The sequence below is a fragment of the Oryza brachyantha genome, chromosome 5, assembly GCF_000231095.2.
Source record: "Oryza brachyantha chromosome 5, ObraRS2, whole genome shotgun sequence".
Taxonomy (NCBI): domain Eukaryota; kingdom Viridiplantae; phylum Streptophyta; class Magnoliopsida; order Poales; family Poaceae; genus Oryza; species Oryza brachyantha.
The window spans coordinates 418,698-443,101 of NC_023167.2; the positions used below are offsets into that span (position 1 = coordinate 418,698).

The 24,404-nt window shown below is 39.9% G+C and overlaps 5 protein-coding genes across 5 annotated transcripts; 2 read left to right on the plus strand and 3 right to left on the minus strand.

The window, feature by feature from the left end:
- Window positions 1–132: 132 nt before the first annotated feature.
- Window positions 133–3,995, plus strand: LOC102715854 (DEAD-box ATP-dependent RNA helicase 17). The gene is made up of 10 exons (XM_006653900.2): window positions 133–341; window positions 745–817; window positions 906–1,015; window positions 1,162–1,305; window positions 1,384–1,492; window positions 1,576–1,937; window positions 2,007–2,080; window positions 2,220–2,524; window positions 3,148–3,394; window positions 3,529–3,995. The coding sequence occupies exons 1-10, from the start codon at window positions 224–226 to the stop codon at window positions 3,775–3,777; spliced, it is 1,791 nt and encodes a 596-aa protein (XP_006653963.1). The 5' UTR covers window positions 133–223; the 3' UTR covers window positions 3,778–3,995.
- An 80-nt stretch (window positions 3,996–4,075) lies between these two features.
- On the minus strand, window positions 4,076–6,206 carry LOC102716129 (respirasome Complex Assembly Factor 1). Its single transcript, XM_006653901.3, has 4 exons — window positions 5,994–6,206; window positions 5,802–5,905; window positions 4,557–4,686; window positions 4,076–4,466 (listed from the first exon to the last, which is right to left on the minus strand). Exons 1-4 carry the CDS (start codon window positions 6,108–6,110, stop codon window positions 4,428–4,430), a joined length of 390 nt encoding a protein of 129 aa, XP_006653964.1. The 5' UTR covers window positions 6,111–6,206; the 3' UTR covers window positions 4,076–4,427.
- Window positions 6,207–7,730: 1,524 nt separating this feature from the next.
- Window positions 7,731–11,163, minus strand: LOC102710023 (kinetochore protein SPC25 homolog). The gene is made up of 8 exons (XM_040524268.1): window positions 10,875–11,163; window positions 10,500–10,565; window positions 10,235–10,381; window positions 9,957–10,070; window positions 9,642–9,731; window positions 9,422–9,550; window positions 8,557–8,780; window positions 7,731–8,091 (listed from the first exon to the last, which is right to left on the minus strand). Exons 1-8 carry the CDS (start codon window positions 11,062–11,064, stop codon window positions 8,080–8,082), a joined length of 972 nt encoding a protein of 323 aa, XP_040380202.1. The 5' UTR covers window positions 11,065–11,163; the 3' UTR covers window positions 7,731–8,079.
- A 934-nt stretch (window positions 11,164–12,097) lies between these two features.
- Window positions 12,098–14,621, plus strand: LOC102710305 (PGR5-like protein 1B, chloroplastic). The gene is made up of 7 exons (XM_015837252.2): window positions 12,098–12,412; window positions 12,782–12,844; window positions 12,979–13,065; window positions 13,175–13,409; window positions 13,506–13,579; window positions 13,661–13,759; window positions 14,289–14,621. The coding sequence occupies exons 1-7, from the start codon at window positions 12,242–12,244 to the stop codon at window positions 14,379–14,381; spliced, it is 822 nt and encodes a 273-aa protein (XP_015692738.2). The 5' UTR covers window positions 12,098–12,241; the 3' UTR covers window positions 14,382–14,621.
- Window positions 14,622–14,994: 373 nt separating this feature from the next.
- LOC102710592 (receptor-like cytoplasmic kinase 176) lies at window positions 14,995–18,071 on the minus strand. The gene is made up of 6 exons (XM_015837582.1): window positions 17,703–18,071; window positions 16,656–16,972; window positions 16,445–16,580; window positions 16,211–16,353; window positions 16,002–16,125; window positions 14,995–15,738 (listed from the first exon to the last, which is right to left on the minus strand). The coding sequence occupies exons 1-6, from the start codon at window positions 17,767–17,769 to the stop codon at window positions 15,320–15,322; spliced, it is 1,206 nt and encodes a 401-aa protein (XP_015693068.1). The 5' UTR covers window positions 17,770–18,071; the 3' UTR covers window positions 14,995–15,319.
- Between the last annotated feature and the right edge of the window lie 6,333 nt (window positions 18,072–24,404).

Genomic DNA, 24,404 nt, shown 5'->3' on the forward strand with positions numbered 1-24,404 from the left:
TAAAAAAAGTTCTTTTTTTTTACGGAGGTAATACTATTATCGCAAAGAGAAATTGAAAAACTGGGCCAAAAGGCTGAAGCTTTGCGGCCCAAAAAGCCCAGAGTTTGTCCGGCCCAACTCCCAAGCAAAAGGGTGGTCTCTTCCTCTTCCCCTTCCTACATTGCTCTCCTGCTGCGCCGCCGCAGCTCCCAACTCCGGCGCCGCCCTCTGCTACAACCAAGCCATGGCCAAGAAGCTCGCCAAGTCGGCGGCGGCGAAGGAGGAGGAAAAGGAGGGGCTGTTCGCGTCGTGCTCCTTCACCGACCTCGGCCTCCACACCACCCTCTGCGCCCACCTCCAAGGTTACCCTCCATCTGTCCGTCTATCTTGGTGTCTAGTGACGAACAGTTGAATACCTAACTCGCTACGAGCGGTAGGTGAAAAAATCACATCTTTTATGATTCATCGAAGTCGAGAAAACATGGCTTGTTCGTTCTTGGATCGAATTTAGCGCGTGCCATTGCCAGATTAATGTCAAAATTGGATTATTGTTATTATTATTATTATTATTATTATTATTATTATTATTATTATTATTTTGATGCTGCTGAGTGAATGTTTGCATGAATGAATCCTGTGTTTGTTTCGTCGTTATATCGTTCAACTGCCTTGACAAGTTGCACTACCACAAGGCTTATGAAGAGAAATTGAGGAAGAAGGATTCTTTGGCTTGTAATGTAACACTTGCTCGTCTCTTTGGTTTAGATAAGATGGGCTTCCAGGCACCAACAAGAATCCAAGCTCAGGCCATTCCGGTGGCCTTGTCAGGACAACACATGTATGCTTCTTTCACAATCTAACTTAGTATGACTCCTTAACTAAATGACCGCTTCCATTACATTTTGTTTATGGACTGTCAATTGCAGGCTTGTGAAGGCAGCAACTGGTACTGGCAAGACCCTTGCGTACCTTGCACCAATTGTCCACCTCCTCCAGATGAGGGAGCCCCGTGTTGAGAGAACTCATGGAACTTTTGGTAATACTCTGTAATTACTTGTGCTTTGCTTATGTTTCTTCTTCTGCATTCTTTCATTGCTTATATTTCTTTCATATATCCACCATCCATTTGTAAAATGTTTTCCAGCCATGGCAACTAACTCTTTGTTAACTGTTTGATGATAGCGCTGGTACTTGTGCCAACACGAGAGCTATGCTTACAGGTCCATGGGATCGCACAGCAGTTGGTGCATCGTTTCCACTGGATTGTCCCTGGATACATAATGGGTGGTGAGAACAGATCTAAAGAAAAGGCAAGATTGCGAAAAGGTATTTCTTGTTCAAGGACTTACTTTTCCTTTCATCAAATGTACCTTGCATCCTATCTTGAGTACATGTTTATTGCAGGTATATCAATTCTCATTGCTACTCCTGGGCGCCTTCTAGATCACTTACAGCATACTTCATCATTTGTCTATTCAAATTTGCGATGGATAGTTTTTGATGAAGCAGACAGGTTTGGTAACCACACATTCATTAGTTTGTTTACCTTATCAAGGGATTATAACTCTTATGCCATTGGTGCTCATATTCTTGCAGCATTCTTGAACTTGGGTTTGGAAAAGCACTCGAGGATATACTTGACCACTTGGGTTCAAGGAATGATGGTTCTGACCAGAATAGAAATAAAATGGAACCTATGAAAAGGCAAAACCTCCTTCTATCTGCAACTCTTAATGAAAAGGTGAATCGTTTGGCCAAAATTAGTTTGAAGAACCCTGTGATGATTGGTCTTGAGGAACAGAACAAACCTTCAGATAGATCCAGTGCCCATGGGAAGAACCACACTTCTCTATTATCAGATGAGGAGGAGGATTTACTGGAAAAGCACAATGCTATAGTGGAACAGGCAGTTGATGATTTCAAGCTTCCTGCACAACTGATTCAAGGATATGTTAAAGGTAGCAGATCATCCTTATATCATTTTAAGCTCCTGCTTTCACTTTGCTCACTTAGTTTTTACATTTCAGTTTCATGTGGTTCAAGGCTTGCAATTCTTCTCACCATTCTTAAATCTCTGTTTGAAAGACAACCGTCTCAGAAGGTGAATTCTATATGTCCAGAAGCTATTCCCGTTTCCCTATGCTATTACTTTTTCACTGCAAGTTTTGTTTGCCATTCGTAAGTACTGAAAGTCCTGTGAGTTAAACTGTTATGCATTGTTTTGTGTCTTCTTTCTGCAGGTGGTTGTTTTCTTGTCAACATGTGACTCCGTAGATTTCCACCATACAGTACTCAGCCAGCTTGAGTGGAGCCCTGGGCTGCAACTGGATACGGATAAGAAGCAAAAGTTTATTAGCTGCAAAGTGTTCCGTTTACATGGGAACATGGATCAGGATGACCGCAAGAAATCATTTCTTGGATTCAGTTCTGAGAAATCTGCAATTCTTGTATCTACTGATGTTGCTGCTAGGGGCCTGGACTTTCCAAAAGTTAAATGTATCATACAGTATGATTCACCTGGGGAGGCTTCTGAATATGTTCACAGGTACCTGAATTATCTCCCTGTCTAACACATTTATTTGTAGGTTTCTGCTTTATTATCTCCTGCATAGTTGTCATTGTATTCTTTGTTCATATGCAAACAGTCAAAATTTACAGTTGCAGACTTTCAGCTGTTTGCTCTTTACCTTGTTTCTTGTTATGTGGCGGTATTGTTCATTCTTTTGTTATATGATACCATGTTTATCTAAAGAGTGCCAACTATGGCACCTCTGCAAAGTTTGACTCTTGTGAGTGATATTCTATCATGTACTTCCTCCATTTCATAATGTAAGACGTTTGACTTTTTTACTTATAATGTTTAACTATGTCTTATTAAAAAATTGGAAATATCATTTATTTTGCTTGTGACTTACTTTATTATCAAAAGAACTCTAAGCATAACTTGTAATTTTTTTTATATTTGTACTAAATTTTTAAATAAGACGAATGGTCAAATATTGCAACAAAAAAAGTCAAACATCTTATATTATAAAAACGTGCATAGTAGTTTCCTATGAAGAACTTAGGCATCTCTACATATAAGCTAATAGAGAATTTCCCTTGTGTTTCCCTTTTGCTGTTTATCTTCTTTTTGTTAATTTCAACAACATTATTTCTTTACTTTAGGGTTGGAAGAACTGCAAGGATTGGTGAAAAGGGGGAGGCTCTCCTGTTTCTCCAACCTATCGAAACCGACTATTTGAGAGATCTGGAGCTACATGGTGCATCACTTACAGAATACCCCCTCCAAAAGGTTTTAGACAGTTTTCCTGTTAATGGACAGAGGCTTCACAAAAGGAAACAAATATCTTTAGACATGCATCCATGGATAATGTCTTTACAGAGAACACTGGAAAGTTTTGTCATATCCGAGGTAATATATATAACTCTTTTTCATTCTGTTTCTGAAATAAGTATCATATTTGGCTCTTATGCTTGGTGAATAACATAGCGTTGAGTTTTTGCTGATCTTCGCAAATGCACTTGTCATGTATCCGTCTTACCCAGGACACAAGAAAGAAGCTTGCAAGGGATGCCTTCTGTTCTTGGGTACGTGCATACACTGCCCACCGAGGTGAACTGAAGAATATTTTTATGGTCAAGAAGCTCCATCTGGGGCATGTAGCTAGAAGCTTTGGGTTGAAGGAGCAACCCTCATTGGTAGGAAGGTCACACCAAGTGCAACTCAAGAAGAGGAAGAAAGAACAGAAGCGCGAAAGGCCTGCGAAAAGGAGAAAAATCCCGGCTAAGAGATGAATTGCCATATCAGAACTGTGCTTGTAACTTGAACCTGTGGTGGATCATGATCCACTCCAATTTTGTGAAACTAACCGCCACAGCCTGAAGGTGAATGAATGCTCAACATTGACCTTCTGAAGCTTTCAAGCTTTGGCCAGAGCCCTAGAGAAGAGCTAATGTACTGCCTCTATTCTTGAATATGAAAAGAGACGTGAAATACTGAAATATGTGAAGAGATGTACAATAACATTGAGCTGGGATCATATATTGGTGCTAGTTACTCTTTTTAATCAGAACATCATGCGTGTGGTTTCTTCGTTAAAGCAATGTTTGCTCAACATCATCTTCGAAATAATTCTGTGAAACTGGATTCGTTAGAAAGGCTTATTGGTTGGATGCAACTGAATGCTACAGTAATAACAGTAGCATGTTCTAACTCGGCGAAGTGCCTTTTCTTGTTTGATTTCACGTGCAATGTTCTACCTCACCGGGTTAAAACCATACTATCAAAATTACACTGGGACTCTGAAACAAAGCAACGTTACTGCCTTAACGGTTTTGATACAATGATTGTTCTAAATGGCCCCTTAATCTACAATGTTGTGTTGATTCCTTTCTGACCAACATGGTGCACAAAACGTCCATTAGCATGTCAGCAGAGGAGCTTCTCAAAAGTGAACCAAACTGTATACAAGCGTCCACGAAAGCTGCAGCAAAGAGAAGCAAAAGTAAGCTTCCAACGATGGCACATAGATTGGGTCTGCTGAAACAGACAGTCACAGAGATTGGTGCTTTACCAGGAAAAGAGTGAAAGATGCAAACATTCCCTCCTGAAGTAGTGCTCCATGGCCTCCAAACTCTTCCTCATCAATCTTCAACAGGTATGCATAGTACCAGTAAACGAGCCCAGTAGAAATAGCCACAAACCTGTGTTTGGTATATAGCACATGTTAGAGGAACATGTCAAAAGCTCACATGCTGGTATTAGCTACAAAATTTACTACATTGCACAGAAGCAACGAAACAGTAATTACTGAAACTGCAATGATGAAACAGTAATTACAGTCATTTTGGATGATGTATTATTTGCTTGCTTGTGCCATAGACCGGAATTCCTTTTTTTTAATTCTGCATAACCTTTTCGGGGTGCTACAGCCATCTTTGAGAAGCTGTTCAGCTATTTTATTGACAGCTTCGACAATGACATGCACTCCATACCAAATTGAATTACTCCCTCCGTTATTTAATAAATGAAGTTGTTGACTTTTAGATATATATCTAATCACTCCTCTTATTAATTAAAAAGAGTACATAATTATCAATTATTTTGTTATGCAATGTTTTATCATTAAAGGCACTTTAAGCATAACCTATATTTTTTTATATTTGCACAATTTTTAAATATAACAAATTGTCAAACGTTGAAGTTAACAGCGCCATCTATTAAAAAAACGAGGGAGTGTGTTGCTAAAATCTCATCTCAAGTGAGATCACACGAATCCTTACAACCAAGTAAAGAACCTATAACATTTACAGTTTCACAGACAAATTATACTATCTGCAAGATGGATGTCTCCGCAAGCTTGCTAAATGCTTCAGGGTCTACTAGTCAGTTACTAAAGATACAATGGACACTAAATCTTCACTGAACAAAGCCAAATGAATCTGATGCAGCGCATGTGCATCACTGCATGCATCATCGAGCTAAGGTATTGCAGATGTCAAAGTAACCAAAGCCCACACCATTCAATTCCTACATAATCAAAAATGGTGGATTCTCTAGACAATGCCTGATGTAATGCAGATCCCAACTAACAAGTAATAAACAGCAGAAAAGCTAATTCTTTTTGACCATGCACTCAACATTTACTACAGGAGGCGAAATCATCTGAAACTAACAGCATCAAGAAATCCTGCTAACAAGTAGCATATGATCCTGTTTGTGCTACGATTGAACTCCTCAAATCTAAAAGGAGCGTGTAGCTACAAAAGACAAAAGGGAATCGGGCAAGAATGAAGAAGGGATCGGAGGAAGCACTCACAGGGCGATCCAGACGGCGCCGACGAGGGGGACGGCTCCCCAGAGCAGGCCACAGGCGAGGCCGAGCACCTGGCGGATCCAGTGCACGGCGTCCAGCAGTTGATCCTTCGCGGAGGGGAGCCCAGGCAAGGATCAGGCAAGAATTCCAGAGGCGGGCCAAGCGGAAGAGAGAGCGAGGCGGCGAGGAAGATACCTTGTCCCAGGAGGCCTCCGGGTCGAAGTACCTGGCGAGCTTGGAGTGGCCGTTCTGCTGCTGCGCCTGCGCGCGCGACTGCTTCGACGACGACGACGAAGGCTTGGTCTTCCTCATCTCGCTCGGCGGCGGCGAGATGGGATCGAGGGAGCAGCGGAGCGGACGAGTCTACGGATGGAGGTGAACGGGTTGGTTGGTTGGTGGTGCTTTTGCAGTTATCTCCTTCTCAAGTTTGGATTTCGCATTTAGGCTACCTCATACACATCCCAACAGCTCATCCATCTCATCTTCCATTCTAGAAATAGAGGATAAAGGATAAAAGTTAAGCTCCAGCAGATCATCTATCTCATCATCTTTTTAGATGTCATCCATATTAGGAGAGAGAAACTCTATATTTAGATGTGTTCTCTCCAATCCTCCAAATAAATATAGATTATGCCATATATAGATGATCTGCTGGAGTACAAAGGGATATGAAGGATGAAAGTGTTTGAGATGATCATCCAAATGAAGATATGGATAACCAAATTTAGATGAGCTGTTGGGGATGCTCTAAGCATTCTAAAAGACAACTTGCTCTAAGCATTCTAAAAGACAACTTCTCCAATGATCTAGCTCTTAGCAAATAGCTCATAATACAAATGATCTCACCATTCATCCTCACCTGACAATAAAATATGTGCAAGAGACTATCTCTTGATTAAGAGATAGTTTTTTATCTTTCTTCTATTAAAAAATTATATAGTATATTTTATAGATACTCATTGGAGGAGGCCTAACGTCCCTCTTGCAGGTCTAATTATTGCCATGATGGGATTACGTGCAAAAGCTCTTTATTATTCCTAACTTACTAATTCCCAACAGCAGGTATATGCTCTATATTTTAACGTTCAATGTTATAAATTTTTCATCTCTCGACTAAATTCATCTAGATTTATTAAGAAACATACAAAGGTATTTATTAATCGACCCTCTCTATTGCCACGCAATTAAATATGGTAACATGGTTAGAGTTACGGAGGGGACTAAAATAAGATCTTGTCACACATAACAATGACTCCAAGTCTATTATAAGTATTTATTAGAGAAAATTTTGTTGTTTGAGATTTTAAAAAAAGAAAAAAGTAATAAAAAAGTATTATGGCGATCCTACGTATGCTCTCCCGGGGTCCTCGAACCCCGGGTAAATTATTCAATTCTTACTAAATTATATCATATTAATTAGTATATAAGTACAAAAATTAAATAATTAATATGTATTGGATCCCCGATAATTTTTGTTCTGGGTTCGCCCCAGTACTTGGCTATAATCTTAAGTCCTAAATGATATGTATTGATTAAAAGACTATATCTTGCTCTCTCTTCATATATATCTTTAGTTACATATGAATATGGATAAGGGTAGAAAGTCTTACTTATAAAATAGAAGGAATATAAAGTGTTTATAAATTTTTTTGTATTTTTTGCGAAACCTAGTACAAATATAAGTGTTCATGACACGTACATACTCATTCTTGTACACACATATATCGGGTTGTCAACACTTCACCTAGTGCTTACTGCTGAAAGGATAATTAAGCGTTTCTGCGTTGAGAAAGAGAAAACATAATATAAGATGGAAAAGTATATTATTTCTCACTTTCAAATGAAATTAGTAAATTGTTGCACCCTATATTAGCCAATGATACGGCATCAGTAATAGAAACAACACAACTTTCCAAAACCCGGAGGGTAAAATAACAGCAATTCACCTCTAAAAAAATGAATAAACACCAACAACAGTTACAAGTTCATTGGATACACGCAAGGGATTAACAGCTCACTGTACAAGCGATACATTGGATGGCAAGGGATTAACACACAACGCAATCAAGTACAACATCTAACAAGATACTCCTTAATTTGATGGCAAGTCATTTGCCATTTGCAAACAAGGGAGGAATAATCATCACGCAGTCCTCTGAGAGTTGTTATTGCTACTAGTTTCTTTCTCGGATCTACAATGCTTACAGCAGCTGGGCAGCCCAGTCCAGTCAATCAGTTAGGAACCAGTCTGCTCAGGTGACAACTTGCTTCAGATGACAGCTCACCTGATTCCCTACAGAAACAATGTGAAAATTGTCACACTGTAATTATCTGCCTTACAATATGATTTAGTATCACTTATCTTCATTCGTAGAATGTGATTTTTTTTTTTTACATATCATGTTGTTATCTGCCCTGTGGCAATACCAAATCTTCAATTGCCTTAACATTTGAGCGTTTATCATTAAACTAGCTAATGGCAAAACAGCAAGTTCCAAGAGTGTATGAAGGAGCCAGAAATGTTCTATTACTAAAAACCGATCTAGCACTATATATTGCTGTCTTGTGCCAAAGAGTGAAATGTGTATGAAGGCAACAAAGCATGTTGCACAAACAGTATGCATGATTTAAATAGTTACACCTGTCGGGATTGAATATAACAATCTAAACTGACACTCAGCCTCGATGCCACCTTTTCTTTCCTCCAGATAATTGTCAGCTGGAAATGGAAATAAATCTGAGGAGAAGAGATGGTTACCACAAAACGTGGGGAGCGACGAACGCTAGATACCACAGAACCAGGAGTGGTTGCTGATAGGGCAGCAGCTCTTCTTTTAGAAGGAAGACCCTGCTTCTTGCTCTTACTCCGGGAAAGACTCTTATCAGGAACATTTTCAATTGTAGAGTCAAGTGACATCAACACTGGAGATGAAACTGGTATAGAGGAAGCATCTGGACAAACAGCTGAGCTCATGGGAAGTCCTGTGGAAATTAGTGCCACAAGAGTTAGATTACACATAAAAAAAGCCTATGTACATACATATGGGAACAAACAAAGGTTTGGTCTGAGGATGAGAGGTCGTGAAGGGATGGAAAACTAGTCGTGTGCACACTATGGCCAGTTGCACAGCAAGGCAGCAGGATTCAAGTACACAGCAACTTGGAGCAAAGTCGTAGTTTCACAAGATGGCTATCAACATATAAGCTTATTGGTATTACTCAGCAATGGATGAATTATTCAATTGCATAGCATATTTATGTGTTTCCAATGCTTAATGGAACATTTGTAGTTTGGTAATTAGATCAATCAGCAAGGGATGTCATATTTAACAGGTCATTGTGCCTTGGAATTAAGGACATCTCACCAATGCTCATTGGCCAGTGGGCGCTAGTAATAATAATTTTTGGTACCATAATTGCTTTTTCCTTTTCGTTTTTGCAAGTTTCAGGCCAGATCAGGCTTGGGTTTATAGATTTTTTGGGGTTTTCAAAGGTCAACTGAAAACGCGCACGGCTTATATTTGAACAGAAGAACAAGTACAGGACAACTCAGTTAGGTCAAATGGCCCTAATCCCTACTACGCTCATTGCAACGGTTCATACTGATAGTTAATGTTTGGTACCATTCACAGTAGCAGCCTCAGCCTGGAACCTCTGTCTCATGATTCTTACAAACTTGAACAGATCGTTAGTGAGGTTCAAATCCTTCATCAACTCCTCAGAATCTTTTATACTTGGATCACATTGAAGTACTGTTATTAGAAAGAAAAAGACAATGTTAAGTACAGTTCATTTTAAAAGTCCAAGACACTTGGCCGAGTTTCATGTGGAACTTAAACTCACAGGCATATCTATCTTTGTTAAGCTTTATAGTAACTGAGTACTCCTTATCGGGGCTTCGCATGTCAATTTTGCTGAAGATGAACTTTACACCTTGAGGAAAACAGGGAAATTGTCATGAAAGATGGCATTGGCAAAATTTAATAAGGGTGATTCCTTATATTCCACAGTAACATGCCACTGATGTCTCGATGACGTGGTTTCTGAACCCACGAGTCAGTGAGCTCATAAGTGGCATATAAAGGATAAGGTGAGATATAAGAGGCATAAGGAATTTATCCCCTAAATTACTCAACATTGTGTTGAATTATCACTCACCTTCTCCTCCGACAACCTGGAAACCAAGAAACTTGTTGTACCAAGCCACAGCTTCTTGTACGTTCTTCCTCTGTGTTTCATCCTCATTGCACTTTGCTTCAAGAGCTTCAACAGCTGCCACAGTACATGAAGCATACCAATTTCGCATGAACACCATAGGAGTAGCTCAAGCAAGATAATCAGTTTTTTAATACTAGGAAGATAAAACAGTTTAAATAATTTAAATAAGCCACAGCAGGAAAACCCCAAGATTAGCCCTAAAATGATTGGGAGGTTACCCTTGAGGTGATCCGATATGACTATAGCATGCTGGTCTCTCTTGTTCGTCTGATCAGTAACCATGCTCTTGAGCTTCTCATTTATAGCTCTTGTGCTTGAAATCGTCTCTTCGGTAAGTTGGCGCTTTGACTCCTTGCTGATCTTAACTGTAGTGACAAATAACACCAGCATTTCAGGCATAGCATGAACCAATGCAGTGAAACCCAGTTTAGCTGCACTAACAAGAGCACAGCTGTGTAGAATTTAGAGCTCGCGTACACGTACCGGAGAGTGCTTCTGAAAGATGATCCTCCAGCTTCCGGAGCTGAAGCTTGAGTCCATTGAGTTCCCCTGCACCATCCAATTTTTGAGCGTCATCGTCTCCTCGGAGGGAAAACTAGGTAAAGTTACTTCAATTCAGTTGATTGGAGAATTGAGGTCAAATTCAATACCAAGTACCAACATCAAGTTCAAAATTTTCCAAAAGAAAATAAATCGGAGTCGCATCAGACACGCCCGCTACAGTTCATTTCGCCGCTTTGCTCGCAGCCGGCAGAGTAGAAAAATGAAAAGTTGGGGGTTTTTTTTCTTGAAACGAGAGAGATGGAGGGAGAGAGGGAGAGAGGGAGGGAGGGAGGGAGGGATTGGGAAAGGGCGTGCCTTGGCGGGAGAGGGTTTGGCGGGAGAAGGAGCGGGCGGAGAGAAGCGCGGCGCTGTAGGTGGCGGAGGTGGAGGCTTCGCGGCCTCTGCCGGCGGCGATCTGGCGGTCGAGCGCCGCCAGCTGCGCCGACATCTGCCGGGACAGCTCCGCACCTCCACCTCCTCCTCGTGTGCCTCCGCCTGCTTCCATGGCACTAGCTCCCCGGACACTGGGGCGTCGGCGGCGGAGGGCTCGGTGGCAACCGTCGATGGCCGGAGTGCGGGCGGAAGCGTGGAGTTCGAACTAGAACCCCCCAAAATTACTCCTTTTGGTTGGAGAAGAAAGAAGACAAAAGGGGAGGAGGGATCCATTCCATTGTGTGGGCCTTTTCTGAAGCATATTGGGGGCCTCTGTTTAGTTTAGGCCCAACTACGAGTGACCATGCCCTGCTTATGTCCGCTTTGGATCATAATTCAAAGCGATTTTGAGTTTTAAGCGTAATTTGAGGTGCATTTTTTCCCGTATATTCTTATTAGCACTGAGAGAGAGAGATGGAGAGAAGATTGGGGAACAAAACTGATGGAAAAGCCTTATTTTTTTTATCATGACATTGAGTTATTGGTCCATAACCAGTCCCATATTACAATCCGAAGCTCAACCAAAGAGCATAGGAGTTGCTCATCCATTACTTCATAGATGTCACCATTGACCAATATTGTTTAACCTTTGGTTGCTGATTTTTTAAATAGTTAACCTATGATATAAATGAAAAATTGTTGCTTATATCTTAGTTTGTAACACACTTTAATGATATGGCATCATCTTAGGTGCTTATGATTTTTCTTAAAAACTAAGAAATCAAGGTTTAAATTTGAATAGCACCCCTCTAGGAACGGATTTTTGTGCTTAATTAACACGATTTTTTTCCTCCTCTTGCTGTGAAGCTTGAATCTGCGCTGAGATGTGACTGCGACCGTGGAGAGATTTGATCCAAATGAAGCTGGGTACTACTATACGACATGGGATCAGCCAATACAAGAAAGGTTTGCATTGCAAGACACCAGTACAGATTTACAAATTCTGCTAATACAAACAAGCAACAAGTCGTAGAGTGAAGTGATGGGGATCGATGATGGGCAGCCGTCCACAAGAACGAACCTGTGACGAGACAGACATCCAAGCAACCACAGGTCGGCCATTGAACAAACAAAAAAATGGGTAATCCAGTGGCGCAGAGAGAAACTGCGAAGGAATCGCAGCCACAGGTCGGCCAGTTCCTGTGCTCACCACGTTTGTTGCCTCCAAGCAACCACCACTGCGGCGGTGCCGTGCCGCCGCTGGGGGCGTAAAAACCCCACCTTTTCTCCGCTCAGCGAGCGAGCGAGGCATGGCTACCGTCGCCCCGGCGGCTCCCGGTGCCGGACGCCTCGCCCGGCCGCGGGCGGGGCTGCGCGTCGGGGCGATGGCGGCGGCGGGGGCGGGGGAGGGGCCGTCTTGCCTCTTCGTGGGGCCCATCGAGACGGCCAGCCAGGAGATGCTCGAGGCGCTCTACCACCAGGTTCGTCCATCTTCCTTCCTTCCTTCCTTCCTTCCTTCACTTGATTGATGTTGCTATGCCGCCTTATGTGCTCCTTCTTGTGCTCAATCGTTCCAAATTCATCGATCAGCAGCGTAAATTACATTGTCACCGGAACCTCTCTTGCAAACCAGCAAGAGATCAATCCGATTGAGTCAGGACAGGACTAGCTTTGTTTGGTTTCTCTCGCTTTGTTGTGTCCTGTATTGTACATACTAGAATGTGTCACTGCTTGCTTGATGTTGTAACGTGCTATAATACAGTAACACAAGTGCTTATTCGGTTATTCCTGACCGCAATGCATCGAGTAATCAACATATTTTTTTTCTCTAATAAATACTGTTCTGATAGGCCAGGGATTCCTACTACAGTGGCCAGCCTTTGATTGTTGATGACATGTTCGACAAAGTTGAGGTATAAACAAATCTAATGTTCCTATGCTATGCATATATGTATTCGCCATTGATAGTTTCTCAAGTTTTTACAACTCAGCTAATATGAATCAGCAAGCAAGGCTTCACTCCTAACAAATTATATATCCCTGCCAGTTGAAGCTCCGGGTCTATGGATCCCCATCCGTAGTAAAGTATCCCCGTTGCAGCCTCAAAAGGCAATCGACGTACGCAGATGCTGAGGTTACCTTTTGGGAGAGAGAATCTCTGCATTTAGTCTCACATCTCACAGTTCCACCTATACCATTGACTTACAGTCCGATGTTTCAATTGGCTTTTGGGTGTAGGGCAGGAGGACAAATCAATGTTCATGGCATTGTCAAGCATCTGGATGCTGCTGTTCCTATTCGGCACCTCAGCGTTTCTTGTTCCCAGTCTCTGTATTCTAAGCCTCACTTTTGGGGATGCATTTGGAGCAAGGTATCTCTTGTACGGAGCGAAATCATTTGACGCGATAACAAGGGCAAATGACATGGTTTTAATCGGTTTGGGCTATCTGATTGGTTATCCAATTGCATCCGCATCCGGTAAGGGAGGAATTCTGTGTTCACCTTCATATGGCATGTTGGCCACATGGCATAGTTTCTGTGCATTAATAAATCTTGTTGATTTTGTTCTTTCAGCTGGTGCACTACAAGGCTTATTGACAAACAATTTGGTTGCACTAAAAGGTTCTTGCCCAAATTGCGGTGAGCAGGTTAGCTTTACTTCTAGCAGTAGTCGCATATTTCATGAAGTGCATCATGTTAGTAATCTAAGTAAAACATGCTACTACCAGGTGTTTGCATTTGTCAAGACAGATAATTCCATCAAAGCTCCCCACAGAGCAGAATGCCATGTATGTGGCTGCCCACTGGAGTACCGAACTAAAGTTGAGGTATGTCAAACACCTGCTACTTCGTACTAGTTTCCAGTATATGGACCTTTGAAGAAATAAGATGGAAGTTGACCCTTTGTTTGTTGCAACCAATGCAAAATCTATTTGTGCTTGTTAAAATATTATAAAGTGAAATACATGTGAGATTCTTGCATTATAATTAAAGTAAGCAACGCATAATCTATTTCTGCTGGTTAACATATCATAATGTGAAATACACATGGAATTATTGCCTTATAATTAAATCTTCAAATCTCTTCCAAGCTAACAGCACCTCAGCTCTTACTGCTCCAATCTGCATTATCAGGTGACAGTTGAGCACTCAACCTGTTTTAAGCTTTAACCGTGAAATTTGGTAGTCAAAAACAACTTGAATTTAAATTCAAATACAGTAAACAACTCTGGTTTCAGAGTTCCATTTGGTATAGAGGGTTTTGATTTTGAAGATTCCGGTGCATGTTGTATGCATAGTTTATGACTTTAAAGAAACAAAGTGTATCAGGTCTTCTTTCTTGATATTGCTATGCAGAAATCCTTGTCGGGACCTAGAACCTGGGTTTATGGCAGAGTTTATCTTGTGAAGCAAGGGCATCCGAGGAAACGGAGATGGTTAAAAGACTAAATTGCCAGTGCTAGATGCTGAAGAAAATTTAGAGCATGGCCTTAAGCTATTTGTCTGTTCTGATCAACTCAAACATACTTAAAGATGTCGCTCTTACTTCTCCAATGTGCTTATTGTTTCTATATGGTTCAACCAATGTATTTTGTAAAGTGATACATTCCTTCCATAGATTGCCAGATACTGCACATGAACAAAATGTTAAATTGATGATGCGGCATTATGAATAATGACACGCTCTCAGATGTTTGTTCATTATAATAAAAATATATTTTCATACTACATGAAGTATGCTTTCAAGTTTGCCCAAATGGCAAACGGTGACCTGTTATGAGCGAGTTCAGTAGGATCCTATTTGTTCATTGGATGTTGGACATTAACAGAAAGTCATTTTTCTGTTCGTTCAGCAGAGTTGCAGATACATACTCCTGTTCCCTTAAACCGTATTAAGCATAAACATATACGTAAATAAATCCATTGTCACGAACTCTATATTTGCTACTGCTCGAGTCAGACTTCAGAAAGGCCCCAGTTCATGAGCTGGGTGAGTGCCAAAACCTTTTTTTCTACTCAAATAGAACATTTTGCTAAAGCTGGTTTAGAGAGAGAAATATCTGAGCTCAAAAATATGATCTGGGCCAGCTTGTAGATTTGACAATTACGGGAAACTGGATTTGGGCACAGCTGTTTCATCGAACAAAAATTTTGCAGCGTTGGAACCATATAAGCTGTACAATCCACAATGCACTGAACTGACTGCATGCAGATAGGCGACGACAATACTTTTTACTTCAGACAAGACTCTGACGAGAAGCTGCAAAAACAACTACACAGGGCAAGCACCAAAGGATTCACAACTCTTCCTCCTCTTCTTTACAGGTCCCTCTAAGAGCCTACACTACATCTCAACAAAGCTCTATCTTATGTATAGGATTGTTCAGTCAAACTGGCCTCGCAGATGCGGGCTTCCCCCTCGATGGCGGCTTCGAGCCATTGCTACCTGCACTCTTGCTGCTGGATTTCTTCTGCAGCTGAGGGTTTGTCCCTGTTTCCTTGGCATCCTGTAGCTGTTCTAATACGGCGACCACCTGCTCCATGTTAGGCCTGTTCTTGGCCTCCACAGAGATGCACTGAAGTGCCAGTGTTGCAGCCTTCTGGGCCTTAGCAAGGGAGTACTGCCCGCCCAACCGGGCGTCCAGGATGCGAAAGATGCGCCTCTTGCTTGTCAGGTATGGCCTAGCCCACTCCACCAGGTTGTGCTCCCCAGTCGGGCGGTTCTTGTCCAGCGCTCGTCGTCCTGATAGCATCTCTAGCAGCACGACTCCAAAGCTATAGACATCGCTCTTGGTGGTCAGATGGCCTTCACAACATATAAAGAAGTTTGTTAGTTAATTCAATAGCCAGATGGCTCTAAGTTTGGCAATCAGATGCCAGCAAGGGAGCCATAGATTGACAGCTAATAACTCAATGGATGATGGGGCCAAACATTTCTGCCTATGATCCAGACAATTCAATCATACTATTCCTATTTCAGCAAGGTACTTGACAATCTATTGAGTGTGTGGAGCATGCTCGTTGTACTGATTGCATCCTAGGATTCAGAACATGGAAGTAACATGCTACCTGTTGCAAGGTATTCTGGTGCAGCATACCCATAAGTCCCCATCACCCTTGTGGAGACATGGCTCTTGTCACCAGTTGGCCCATCCTTTGCCAACCCAAAATCAGAGAGCTTTGCATCATAGTTCTGAAAAAGAAAACACCTGGCTATCAGATCGACCAGTTAATCTATCCTGTCAATACTAAGGATGATAGCTCTGAAGACTGCATACCGCATCTAAAAGGACATTAGAGGTCTTGAAATCACGGTAGATGACTTTAACCTTGTCACTGTGGAGAAATGCAAGCCCTTTTGCTGCTCCAAGGGCAATTTTCATCCGGAGGTTCCAGGAAAGTGGCTGAAAATGTGTGCTCCCTACATTTTAGAACAGATTTTAGCATTTCTTGTCTTCCAAATTGTGAAACAGAAGCTGGTGACTAGGAAAGGTACAAAAAAAAAGACTTACTCCTGAAAAGATGATTCTCCAAACTACCGCGCGGCATGAACTCATAAACGAGAAGGCGCTGTTCATCTTCAACACAGTACCCAACGAGCCTTACAAGATATGGGTGTGACAACTGTCCAAGGTAATTTACTTCAGCCTGCACAAATTAAAGGAAGAAAATGTCATACCCGGTGAAAAGCCTGACATAAAGAACCAGCTAGTGGGTACTAACCAGCCATTCCCTGTGACCCTGGTGGCCCTCCTGATTCAACTTCTTTACAGCAATGACCATCCCTGTTCCTGGTCTAGTTGGTGCAAGTGTCTTCTCATCAATCCACCCTTTGAAGACTGATCCAAAGCCTCCCTCACCAAGCACACTGTCTGGTCGGAAGTTTCTGGTGGCAGTCCTTAGCTCATTGAAGGCAAAGGCCTTGACATTTGCTGCCTCTAGAATCTCACCCTCGCTCCGTGGTGTTGGTGGCACCGAGGCTGTAGACACACTGGAGTTGCTCAAGGCAGCCCCATTCTTACTCAACTTGGATGTCCCCCCTAAACAACAACACAAGACAGTACAAATTTTCAGGCTGTCATCCATTAGATTTTAGCCTAATGAAGCCGTTGTTTGTTTGCTTGATTTGGGCATTAAAAGGCAAAAACTTCACAGATAAGTTAAAAAGGTTGCACCAAAAGTATTGAACTTTCTGCATAATACAGTCAATAACATTGAAAAGGGCACGTGGATTTTGGTAAAAAGTAGCAGCAAAATTAGAATTTTCCACTTAGTCTGATTTGAGCTCCACGCTTGGAACAATAACTAGCAACAAAGGAAAAATCAGAAAGAAGTTATATGTGCGTTTCCATTGGAAGCTTCCTCTCCTAGTCTGAAAAAAGGAGAAGATCTGAGCTTTACGCCTCAACAATCCAAGATGAGCTAGAGCCTATAGCTAAAACTAGAACTTTCTGCACGCACTAACATCTGCTAGGAGACAAACCATGTGATTAGCGACCCTAAACAGCATGTCTGAAGCCATTAAAAAGAGGATTAAATTAACATGTACTACTGCTAGTGCCCAAAGGAACATAACAAAACAGACAAAAATCACAAAATTCCCAAAACGCAAAGAAGCAATGATTGATCGATTGATTGATTGGATACACTTCAGAAAAGAAACCGAAGAAATCAACACGGTATAGATGTCGAGCACAAAATTAGTACTCTAATTACCATAGTACTGCAGTTCTGAGACATATGAAGAAAGAGATGAGAAGTGAGACGCACCAGAAGGAGATGAGGAGCTGCGACAGGGGCTATCCGAGCTGATCTTGGCGCCCCAGCAATTCCCCATGGCGAATCCACCAACACCGCCTCTCTGTGGTAGAGCCCAAGAAGCACCACACCTAACTCAGGCAAAAAGGGGAAAAGGCGCCGCCTTTTCCCTGGAATCGAATCGGCAAAGGCTCAAGAACGAGAGGCCAGCACAGCACAGCACCAGAAACGATCAGAACAACAAAGACCGAATCACAAATCAGAACACACGCTCCTCCTCCTTCTCACAACTCAATCCTACTCCCAATTAACCCCCTCTCTTTCTCTCCCTGCCTGTGTTCTTGCAGAAGATAGGATATAGAGACAGAAACAGATAGACAGAGAGAGATATATAGACAGAGAGGATCGGGAGAGAGAGAGAGAGAGAGAGAGAGAGAGGGGCAGGGGGAAGGGGAGATTTGTATGGAAGAAGTTGGAATGAACCCAAGAAGAGATGGAAGGGCGGGAAAGGGGATATGTATCGACGGCGTTCTCGTGCTCTCCCCCCTCTTGCCCTAGCTGAAGGAGCCTGTTGACCTTTCGCGCGGGAGAGCGACAAGGACTGGCGCCCGCTACACAGGCACAGCGGCAAGCAGCGTGCTTTCTCTTCTTCTAGAAAGCGAGAGGAAGGAGGAGGAGGAGGAAGCCATTAATGGCGGGCAAAGAAAAGTGGGCGGAGGAGAGCCTCCTTGTAGCGAGCCGCTCCGCTCAATGACATGTGGGCCCCACTGGCTTTGAGCCGTCGGATGCGCATCGGACGGATGTGATGCGTTTGGTTTCTACTGTTTTGGCTGAGCACTAGATTCGTGCGTACACACGGAAGAGAGGGGGGATGCTGAAAGGTTTGTTTCAACACATTTTTTGTATTCTAATAAATGTGATTCAATTCTATAGCGTAGCAACAAATAAATCGAAACGAAATTTAACATTTGGGCACATGTACCATATTTCGTCGAAAGGGATGCTTGATGAGATGCTTATATTCGACCAGATGATCGACAGTTGCGTACAGTGGTGATTATATTCTTGTAATGACGTGATTTTTTTTCTTAAAAACTAGTTTCAGATACGACCATATGTAGTATATCAAAATTGCAAAAAAAAATTGTCAAGGCTTTTGTATAAATGTGGTTCTCTATAACATACCACCTCAGTTTAAAAAGACCTTATTTTTTTTATTTCTGTGTTCAGTATCTGGCTGTCTGTTTATTTAAAAGTTATTAAAATTAAAAAAATAGTCACACATAAATATTATTCATATTTTATCATCTATCATCTAAATTCAGTAAAAATAATAATCACAAAAAAATCAATAAGACGATAACTCAAATATTATATCTAAAAACTGAAAAATTATCTACTTTAGAACGGAGTGAGCAGTAGCAAATAAATTTAAATAAAACTTAGCATTTTAACATATCTGCTATATATGTCACGCAAACGTTACATTCTTTTTATTTGCTATACCACTGTACGTATATCTTCCTCTTTCCTTCTTCCCAACTGTTTTGGTTTTAGGTAGTTGATGATGATCGATTTAGGCCTTGTCTGGTTCCTAAATTTTTTTCTAAAAATATCATATCGAATTTTTGAACACCTAAATAAAACATTAAATATAGATGAACCAAAAAACTAATTGCACAGTTATGGAAGAAATATTGAGATGAATCTTTTGAGCCTAATTAGCCTATGATTAGCCATAAGTGCTACAGTAACCAAGATGTGCTAATGACGGATTAATTAGGTTCAAAACATTCGTCTCGCGGTTTCTAGGCTAGCCGTGAAATTCGTTTTTTCATCCGCGTCCGAAAACCCCTTCTGATATCTGGTTAAACATTTAACGTGACACTTCTTCTAAAAATTTTCTCAATCTAAACACCACTAGAATATGCACAGATGTATGTACACATTGCACGTGTCGTATCTGTTATATCCATGAGACCATGAGGTATGATTCATGCACCAACGAATAATATAGATGTTTGTACGTTGTACGAGTTTTTATAAGTTTAATTATATATTTCCTCCAAGATTTATAAGCCATACGTCACTCATGTAGATGGTATGGAGTAGCTAGGTTCAAAATGCAAGTTCACACCTATGAGGATACATATGCATGATGTAACGGATGTGATAATATTTCTCCCTGCATTATAAGTTTTTATTACATAGTAATTTTTAAGTACTCAAACGATGTAAATTTTGATTAAGGTATTCCATGTTTGATTAAAATTATTTTTATTCATATTTCAAAGCGGTTTCGCATATATCTACAGTAGGTTTTATAGCTTCTTTGTAGTACAAGAACACAGTGGCCAGATTAAAATTAACCTCTACAAATCTCTTAAACTAAAATACACCTTATAAAAATCAACCAAATGGAGTAGTGCCCCCTGCTATAGATAAGCATGGAAAACTTGGGGTCTTGGTCGATCACTTGAGAAAGGAGCTAGCTAGGCACATGTGTGTTCATCAACAGTTTATACTATATGCATTTAGTCATCGATATTAATTAAAAAATGGAAAACTTGGGGGGTCCAATGATCGATCGAGTGTAGAATAGAAGGAAGTTTATTAATTAATGACGTAGAGTAGGTTTGGTAGATCTCGGTGCAAATGTACGCGGATGTGTGCACACGGCCGTGTTGATTCGTTCATAAGCTGCCTTGCCACAAGGAGACACCATCAACCATCCATCTAATCAACACTAATTAATCTGGTTATATTGCTAGTAGTTGACCTGTTTTTTTAACATATGAGTATGGTATATATATATGTACGGTAGCCACAACAAAATTTTGAATTTGGAAAGCTAATGGTAGGACTTCTTAGTTTATTTTTCAGCATTGATTTTTAAATAAAAAGATCATCTATAAATAACTTTTCTATATCTCCTCTGGTTAAATAGATCATAGAATTTTAGTCATCTGGGAGTAGTTCCATATGTACGATCGTAACAGTCGGTCTGTCACCGTATCAGAACTGTATCATTATAATAAAATAAAAGAATCGGTAATAAATTTAAAAAAAACCCTACTATATAATACAACTATCGTTCTACTACTTAATTTAATGACAGAGCTCCTGCCCTTTCAAGAAAAATAATTGTCATATATTTTTCAGGTGTGCAGATGCCTGCTGCATGCTGCTTGTACGTTGCTGGTGTGCAACTTGGAAATGAACACGTCCAACTCGTGATTTTTAACCTCCTACTCCTATCATCATTTGCATGTGTGCTACTACTCTTTTGTTTCTCAACTGCTTCTTGTAATTTCTCTTTATTTTTATACCTGTTATTTACATTTCATTTAATTTGGACATACATATGTTTTTAATAAGACCATGTACGTATACATACATATATATGTTTTTAATAAGACTATGTACGGCTAACTGCTAGTATCTATTCTTCTCTGGATGACAACCTCTTGCATTTGCCTGCACATAAAAAAAGACTAAATACATAAATGTAGCTAACCAAATTGTTAAACCTACATTTATGTAACTATCAGTACGTCTAAAAAATAGACATCATGTATGATCGACGATTAATTCGTTTCTTCTTGGTAAGAATTTGACTACCCCGGCTGATATATACTAATTTAATTGGTACTATATAATTTTTTCCCAGCTGTACGAGATCATGTGAGGTCAATCTTTCCAGAAAAATTACAGACTATTTTCTTACTTTAATTTATCATGCATCAGCCAGCAGGTACGTGTACTATATATGTACAATCCTAACGCTAACTTTAGTTATATATCAACATTTGTATTGACCTTTACTAACTTCGGATTAATTGGGATTTTACAGATAGGATTAAATAAGATGGTATGCTCCTCTTCTCGTGTAAGAGCGTTTTATGCTTATTGTTTCGTCATCTTTGGACTTTACGTTTTAGCCAACATCTTTGTAATAAGCAACAGTCGTACCTTCTTTTAAAACTAGCAAATGCCATATTATCCATTATCTAAAAAAAGATATTGCCTCTGTTTTAAAATATAAGTATTTCTAGATTGTCTAGTATAGACTAAGAAATAACAAAAGATTCTTTTTTAATCATTTTAGTGATCAAGTTTTGAATTTTAAATTGATTAGGTTCTCTCTAAACATCATCTTATTGGCTCTAAAATTATTGAAATGGTTGGAATATGAGAATCAATGCAGAAATACTTATATTATGCTACATAATTTGAATATTAAAATACTTATATGTCGATACTTAAGGAAGTGGTAATATTTGGCGAGCAAAAAAAAAATCAGCTAGCTGCTTTCAGGGAGAAGACAAGTACGTATAATTAAGCGTATGTGATTCATTGATCGTGAGTCGTCAGGTCCTAATGAACCAACTAAACAACCAATTACCTGCCACCAGTTGACCATGGAAACCATGCATGCATACATGTTACACACGAAATAAATCAAAATAAACCCATACATATCCAGCATATATTCTTCGAGATATATATGTAAAGAATACATATAAGGACAGAAAAAAGACTAGTTATATATACATGTAGCTAGAAGAGTATTTTTTGGCTGATGGTGACACACACGAAAATACATAAATATATGTACACTTGGCAGCAGGAGGTTTGCTATGTCGGCACGGTAGAGTTAAAAAGGCTTCTTTTTTATTTCTTTGTGTACATGTTGTGATCCATGAAAGTGATCAACCCTGACAGTGATTGCCAGCGTGATACGGCAGCCTAATATTGACGATCGAGACCACCCGGTCCCGGCTTTAATCAACTACTACAATAAAACATAACATTTTCCTGCATGTGTTGTATACTTTATGTGAAATGAACAGGCTGTTGTTTAGAAATAATAGCTGCTCCTTCCGTTTTTTGATTTTTTTTACAATGTTTGACCATTCATCTTATTTAAAAATTTAGTATAAATATAAAAAATATAAATTGTGTTTAAAGTTCTCTTTATAAAGTAAGTCACAAGTAAAATAAATGATATTTTCATAATTTTTTAAATAAGGCAAATGGTCAAACATTATACATAAAAAAGTCAAACATCTTAAGTTATGAAACGGACGAAGTAGTTTTTATTTTCGAGTGCCTAGTAACTTGTCGTACGTATATATACCCTCTTATAAAAAAGAAACTTATGACGATACACCTATCAAATAATAACGATGAAATCTAATTTCTTGTTAAGTTTTATTTATTAGGTGTTTATGCGTATATACATGTATCAGTATCACCCATTTTTTTCTGGTCTCGTTTATTTTTTCAATCCATTAAAATCTTAAGTATTTTTTTACTATTTTACGTAGGGACTTGTGAGCATATAATAGTTGATGCTACCATGACATTGTATACACATAACAATTGTTGTATATCTTATATGATGCCTTCTTATAATTTAGGAGTCAGAGCAAGTGACTCATCACGAAACTATTAACATATATACATCACAATCATATCGTCAATATCCATACGCTAAAATATTGAGGTAATCCTTTGTCATAGTGCTACCATCGAAAAAAGCATATACGATCCAAACTAAATAAGCCTAAGATATCCAAAACAGTTTATATATGATATTATTGGTTCTATATGTGTTTTGAAAAACACATTTCGTGAGAAGTACCCACGATAAAAAATGTAGTATTACAGATTTCTCATCTCATAATATGATCATGGAAGTAGTGTAGCGGATCTGCAATACGGACTAAGGGGTCTCTAGCCCTTACTACAGGCTCTAGTCTCATGGAGACCCCCTCCCTAAGCCACCACTAATTTTCTGCTATAGTTATAAAAAAGATGTGTTGAAGCTCCTTCTAAAAAGTGGGAGAAGAGATCCAACCTCCACTGTTATTTTTTCTAGATTCGCCCTGTATGGAAGTAACCATAGCAATTTGTTGGGTGCAATTAATATAATTGGGGATCAATGTGTGAGTGAAAAGGACAGAAAAGAAAGTGGGCACATGTACCATGCAAGCATATATGCATCAAGTAGTAGAAACGAAGGAAAGGAAAGGAAAAAGATGGAGCTTGCTAGCTAGGCGCCACCACCATTTGATTTGGACGTTCGCGATATATATATATATATATATATATATATATAGATGTCATTTGCTTATATATGAATATCATTGATTTCATAAATAAAATATTGGTTCTGATTGGTTAGATCGATTCATTTATTTCTGGTGGCTCACGTTAATTAGGACTAGCTAGCTAGCAGCGTGTCAATCAAGATACTCATCGATTCATATGTCCATCGTCATAAATATATGCACGAGAGAGCCTGAATAATTTCAGGGTCGAAATTAAGAGGGCGATCGATCGATCGTGATGTATTCATTGCACCTATATACTATGTATACATGTTTACTGTTCTCTTGCATCGCAAAAAGTATCACTTTGTCGGCTAGCTCTGTTACTTCAACTTAATTTTTGACATCGACGCAATCTGCAATACATATATTTTTCCTCAAAATTATATGGATATAATAAGACGGACATATATAAATACTTATATTCTGAAAGAGCAGAATATAACTATATGAAAGAATTTATTAGTACCGTTCTTTACATGTTAAACCTGAAAAGTTTTTCATAGTGATAACTAAATCATTTTGAAATTTAATTGCACATGTTATAGCTAGGATCGATATCACATAGGGCCGGCGAGCTGTTTGAACATGGAGGAGG

Bases quoted from the DNA above. Each gene is read 5' to 3' on its own strand.
- LOC102710305 (XM_015837252.2), top strand. From the start codon at position 12,242: ATGGCTACCGTCGCCCCGGCGGCTCCCGGTGCCGGACGCCTCGCCCGG. The intron at 12,413-12,781 runs GTTCGTCCATCT...CTGTTCTGATAG, and splicing joins TCGAGGCGCTCTACCACCAG to GCCAGGGATTCCTACTACAG. The intron at 13,760-14,288 runs GTATGTCAAACA...ATTGCTATGCAG, and splicing joins AGTACCGAACTAAAGTTGAG to AAATCCTTGTCGGGACCTAG.
- LOC102710592 (XM_015837582.1), bottom strand. From the start codon at position 17,769: ATGGGGAATTGCTGGGGCGCCAAGATCAGCTCGGATAGCCCCTGTCGC. The intron at 16,581-16,655 runs GTTAGTACCCAC...TAATTTGTGCAG, and splicing joins AGGGTCACAGGGAATGGCTG to GCTGAAGTAAATTACCTTGG. The intron at 16,126-16,210 runs GTATGCAGTCTT...TTTCTTTTTCAG, and splicing joins CTAATGTCCTTTTAGATGCG to AACTATGATGCAAAGCTCTC.
- LOC102716129 (XM_006653901.3), bottom strand. From the start codon at position 6,110: ATGAGGAAGACCAAGCCTTCGTCGTCGTCGTCGAAGCAGTCGCGCGCG. The intron at 5,906-5,993 runs GTATCTTCCTCG...CCCTCCGCGAAG, and splicing joins CGGAGGCCTCCTGGGACAAG to GATCAACTGCTGGACGCCGT. The intron at 4,467-4,556 runs GTAAAGCACCAA...TCTTTGCTGCAG, and splicing joins CATCTTTCACTCTTTTCCTG to CTTTCGTGGACGCTTGTATA.
- LOC102715854 (XM_006653900.2), top strand. From the start codon at position 224: ATGGCCAAGAAGCTCGCCAAGTCGGCGGCGGCGAAGGAGGAGGAAAAG. The intron at 818-905 runs GTATGCTTCTTT...TGTCAATTGCAG, and splicing joins GCCTTGTCAGGACAACACAT to GCTTGTGAAGGCAGCAACTG. The intron at 2,525-3,147 runs GTACCTGAATTA...TCTTTACTTTAG, and splicing joins GCTTCTGAATATGTTCACAG to GGTTGGAAGAACTGCAAGGA.
- LOC102710023 (XM_040524268.1), bottom strand. From the start codon at position 11,064: ATGGAAGCAGGCGGAGGCACACGAGGAGGAGGTGGAGGTGCGGAGCTG. The intron at 10,382-10,499 runs GTACGTGTACGC...TTGTCACTACAG, and splicing joins TCTTTCAGAAGCACTCTCCG to TTAAGATCAGCAAGGAGTCA. The intron at 8,781-9,421 runs GTACCAAACATT...TAATTTCCACAG, and splicing joins TGAGGCTGCTACTGTGAATG to GACTTCCCATGAGCTCAGCT.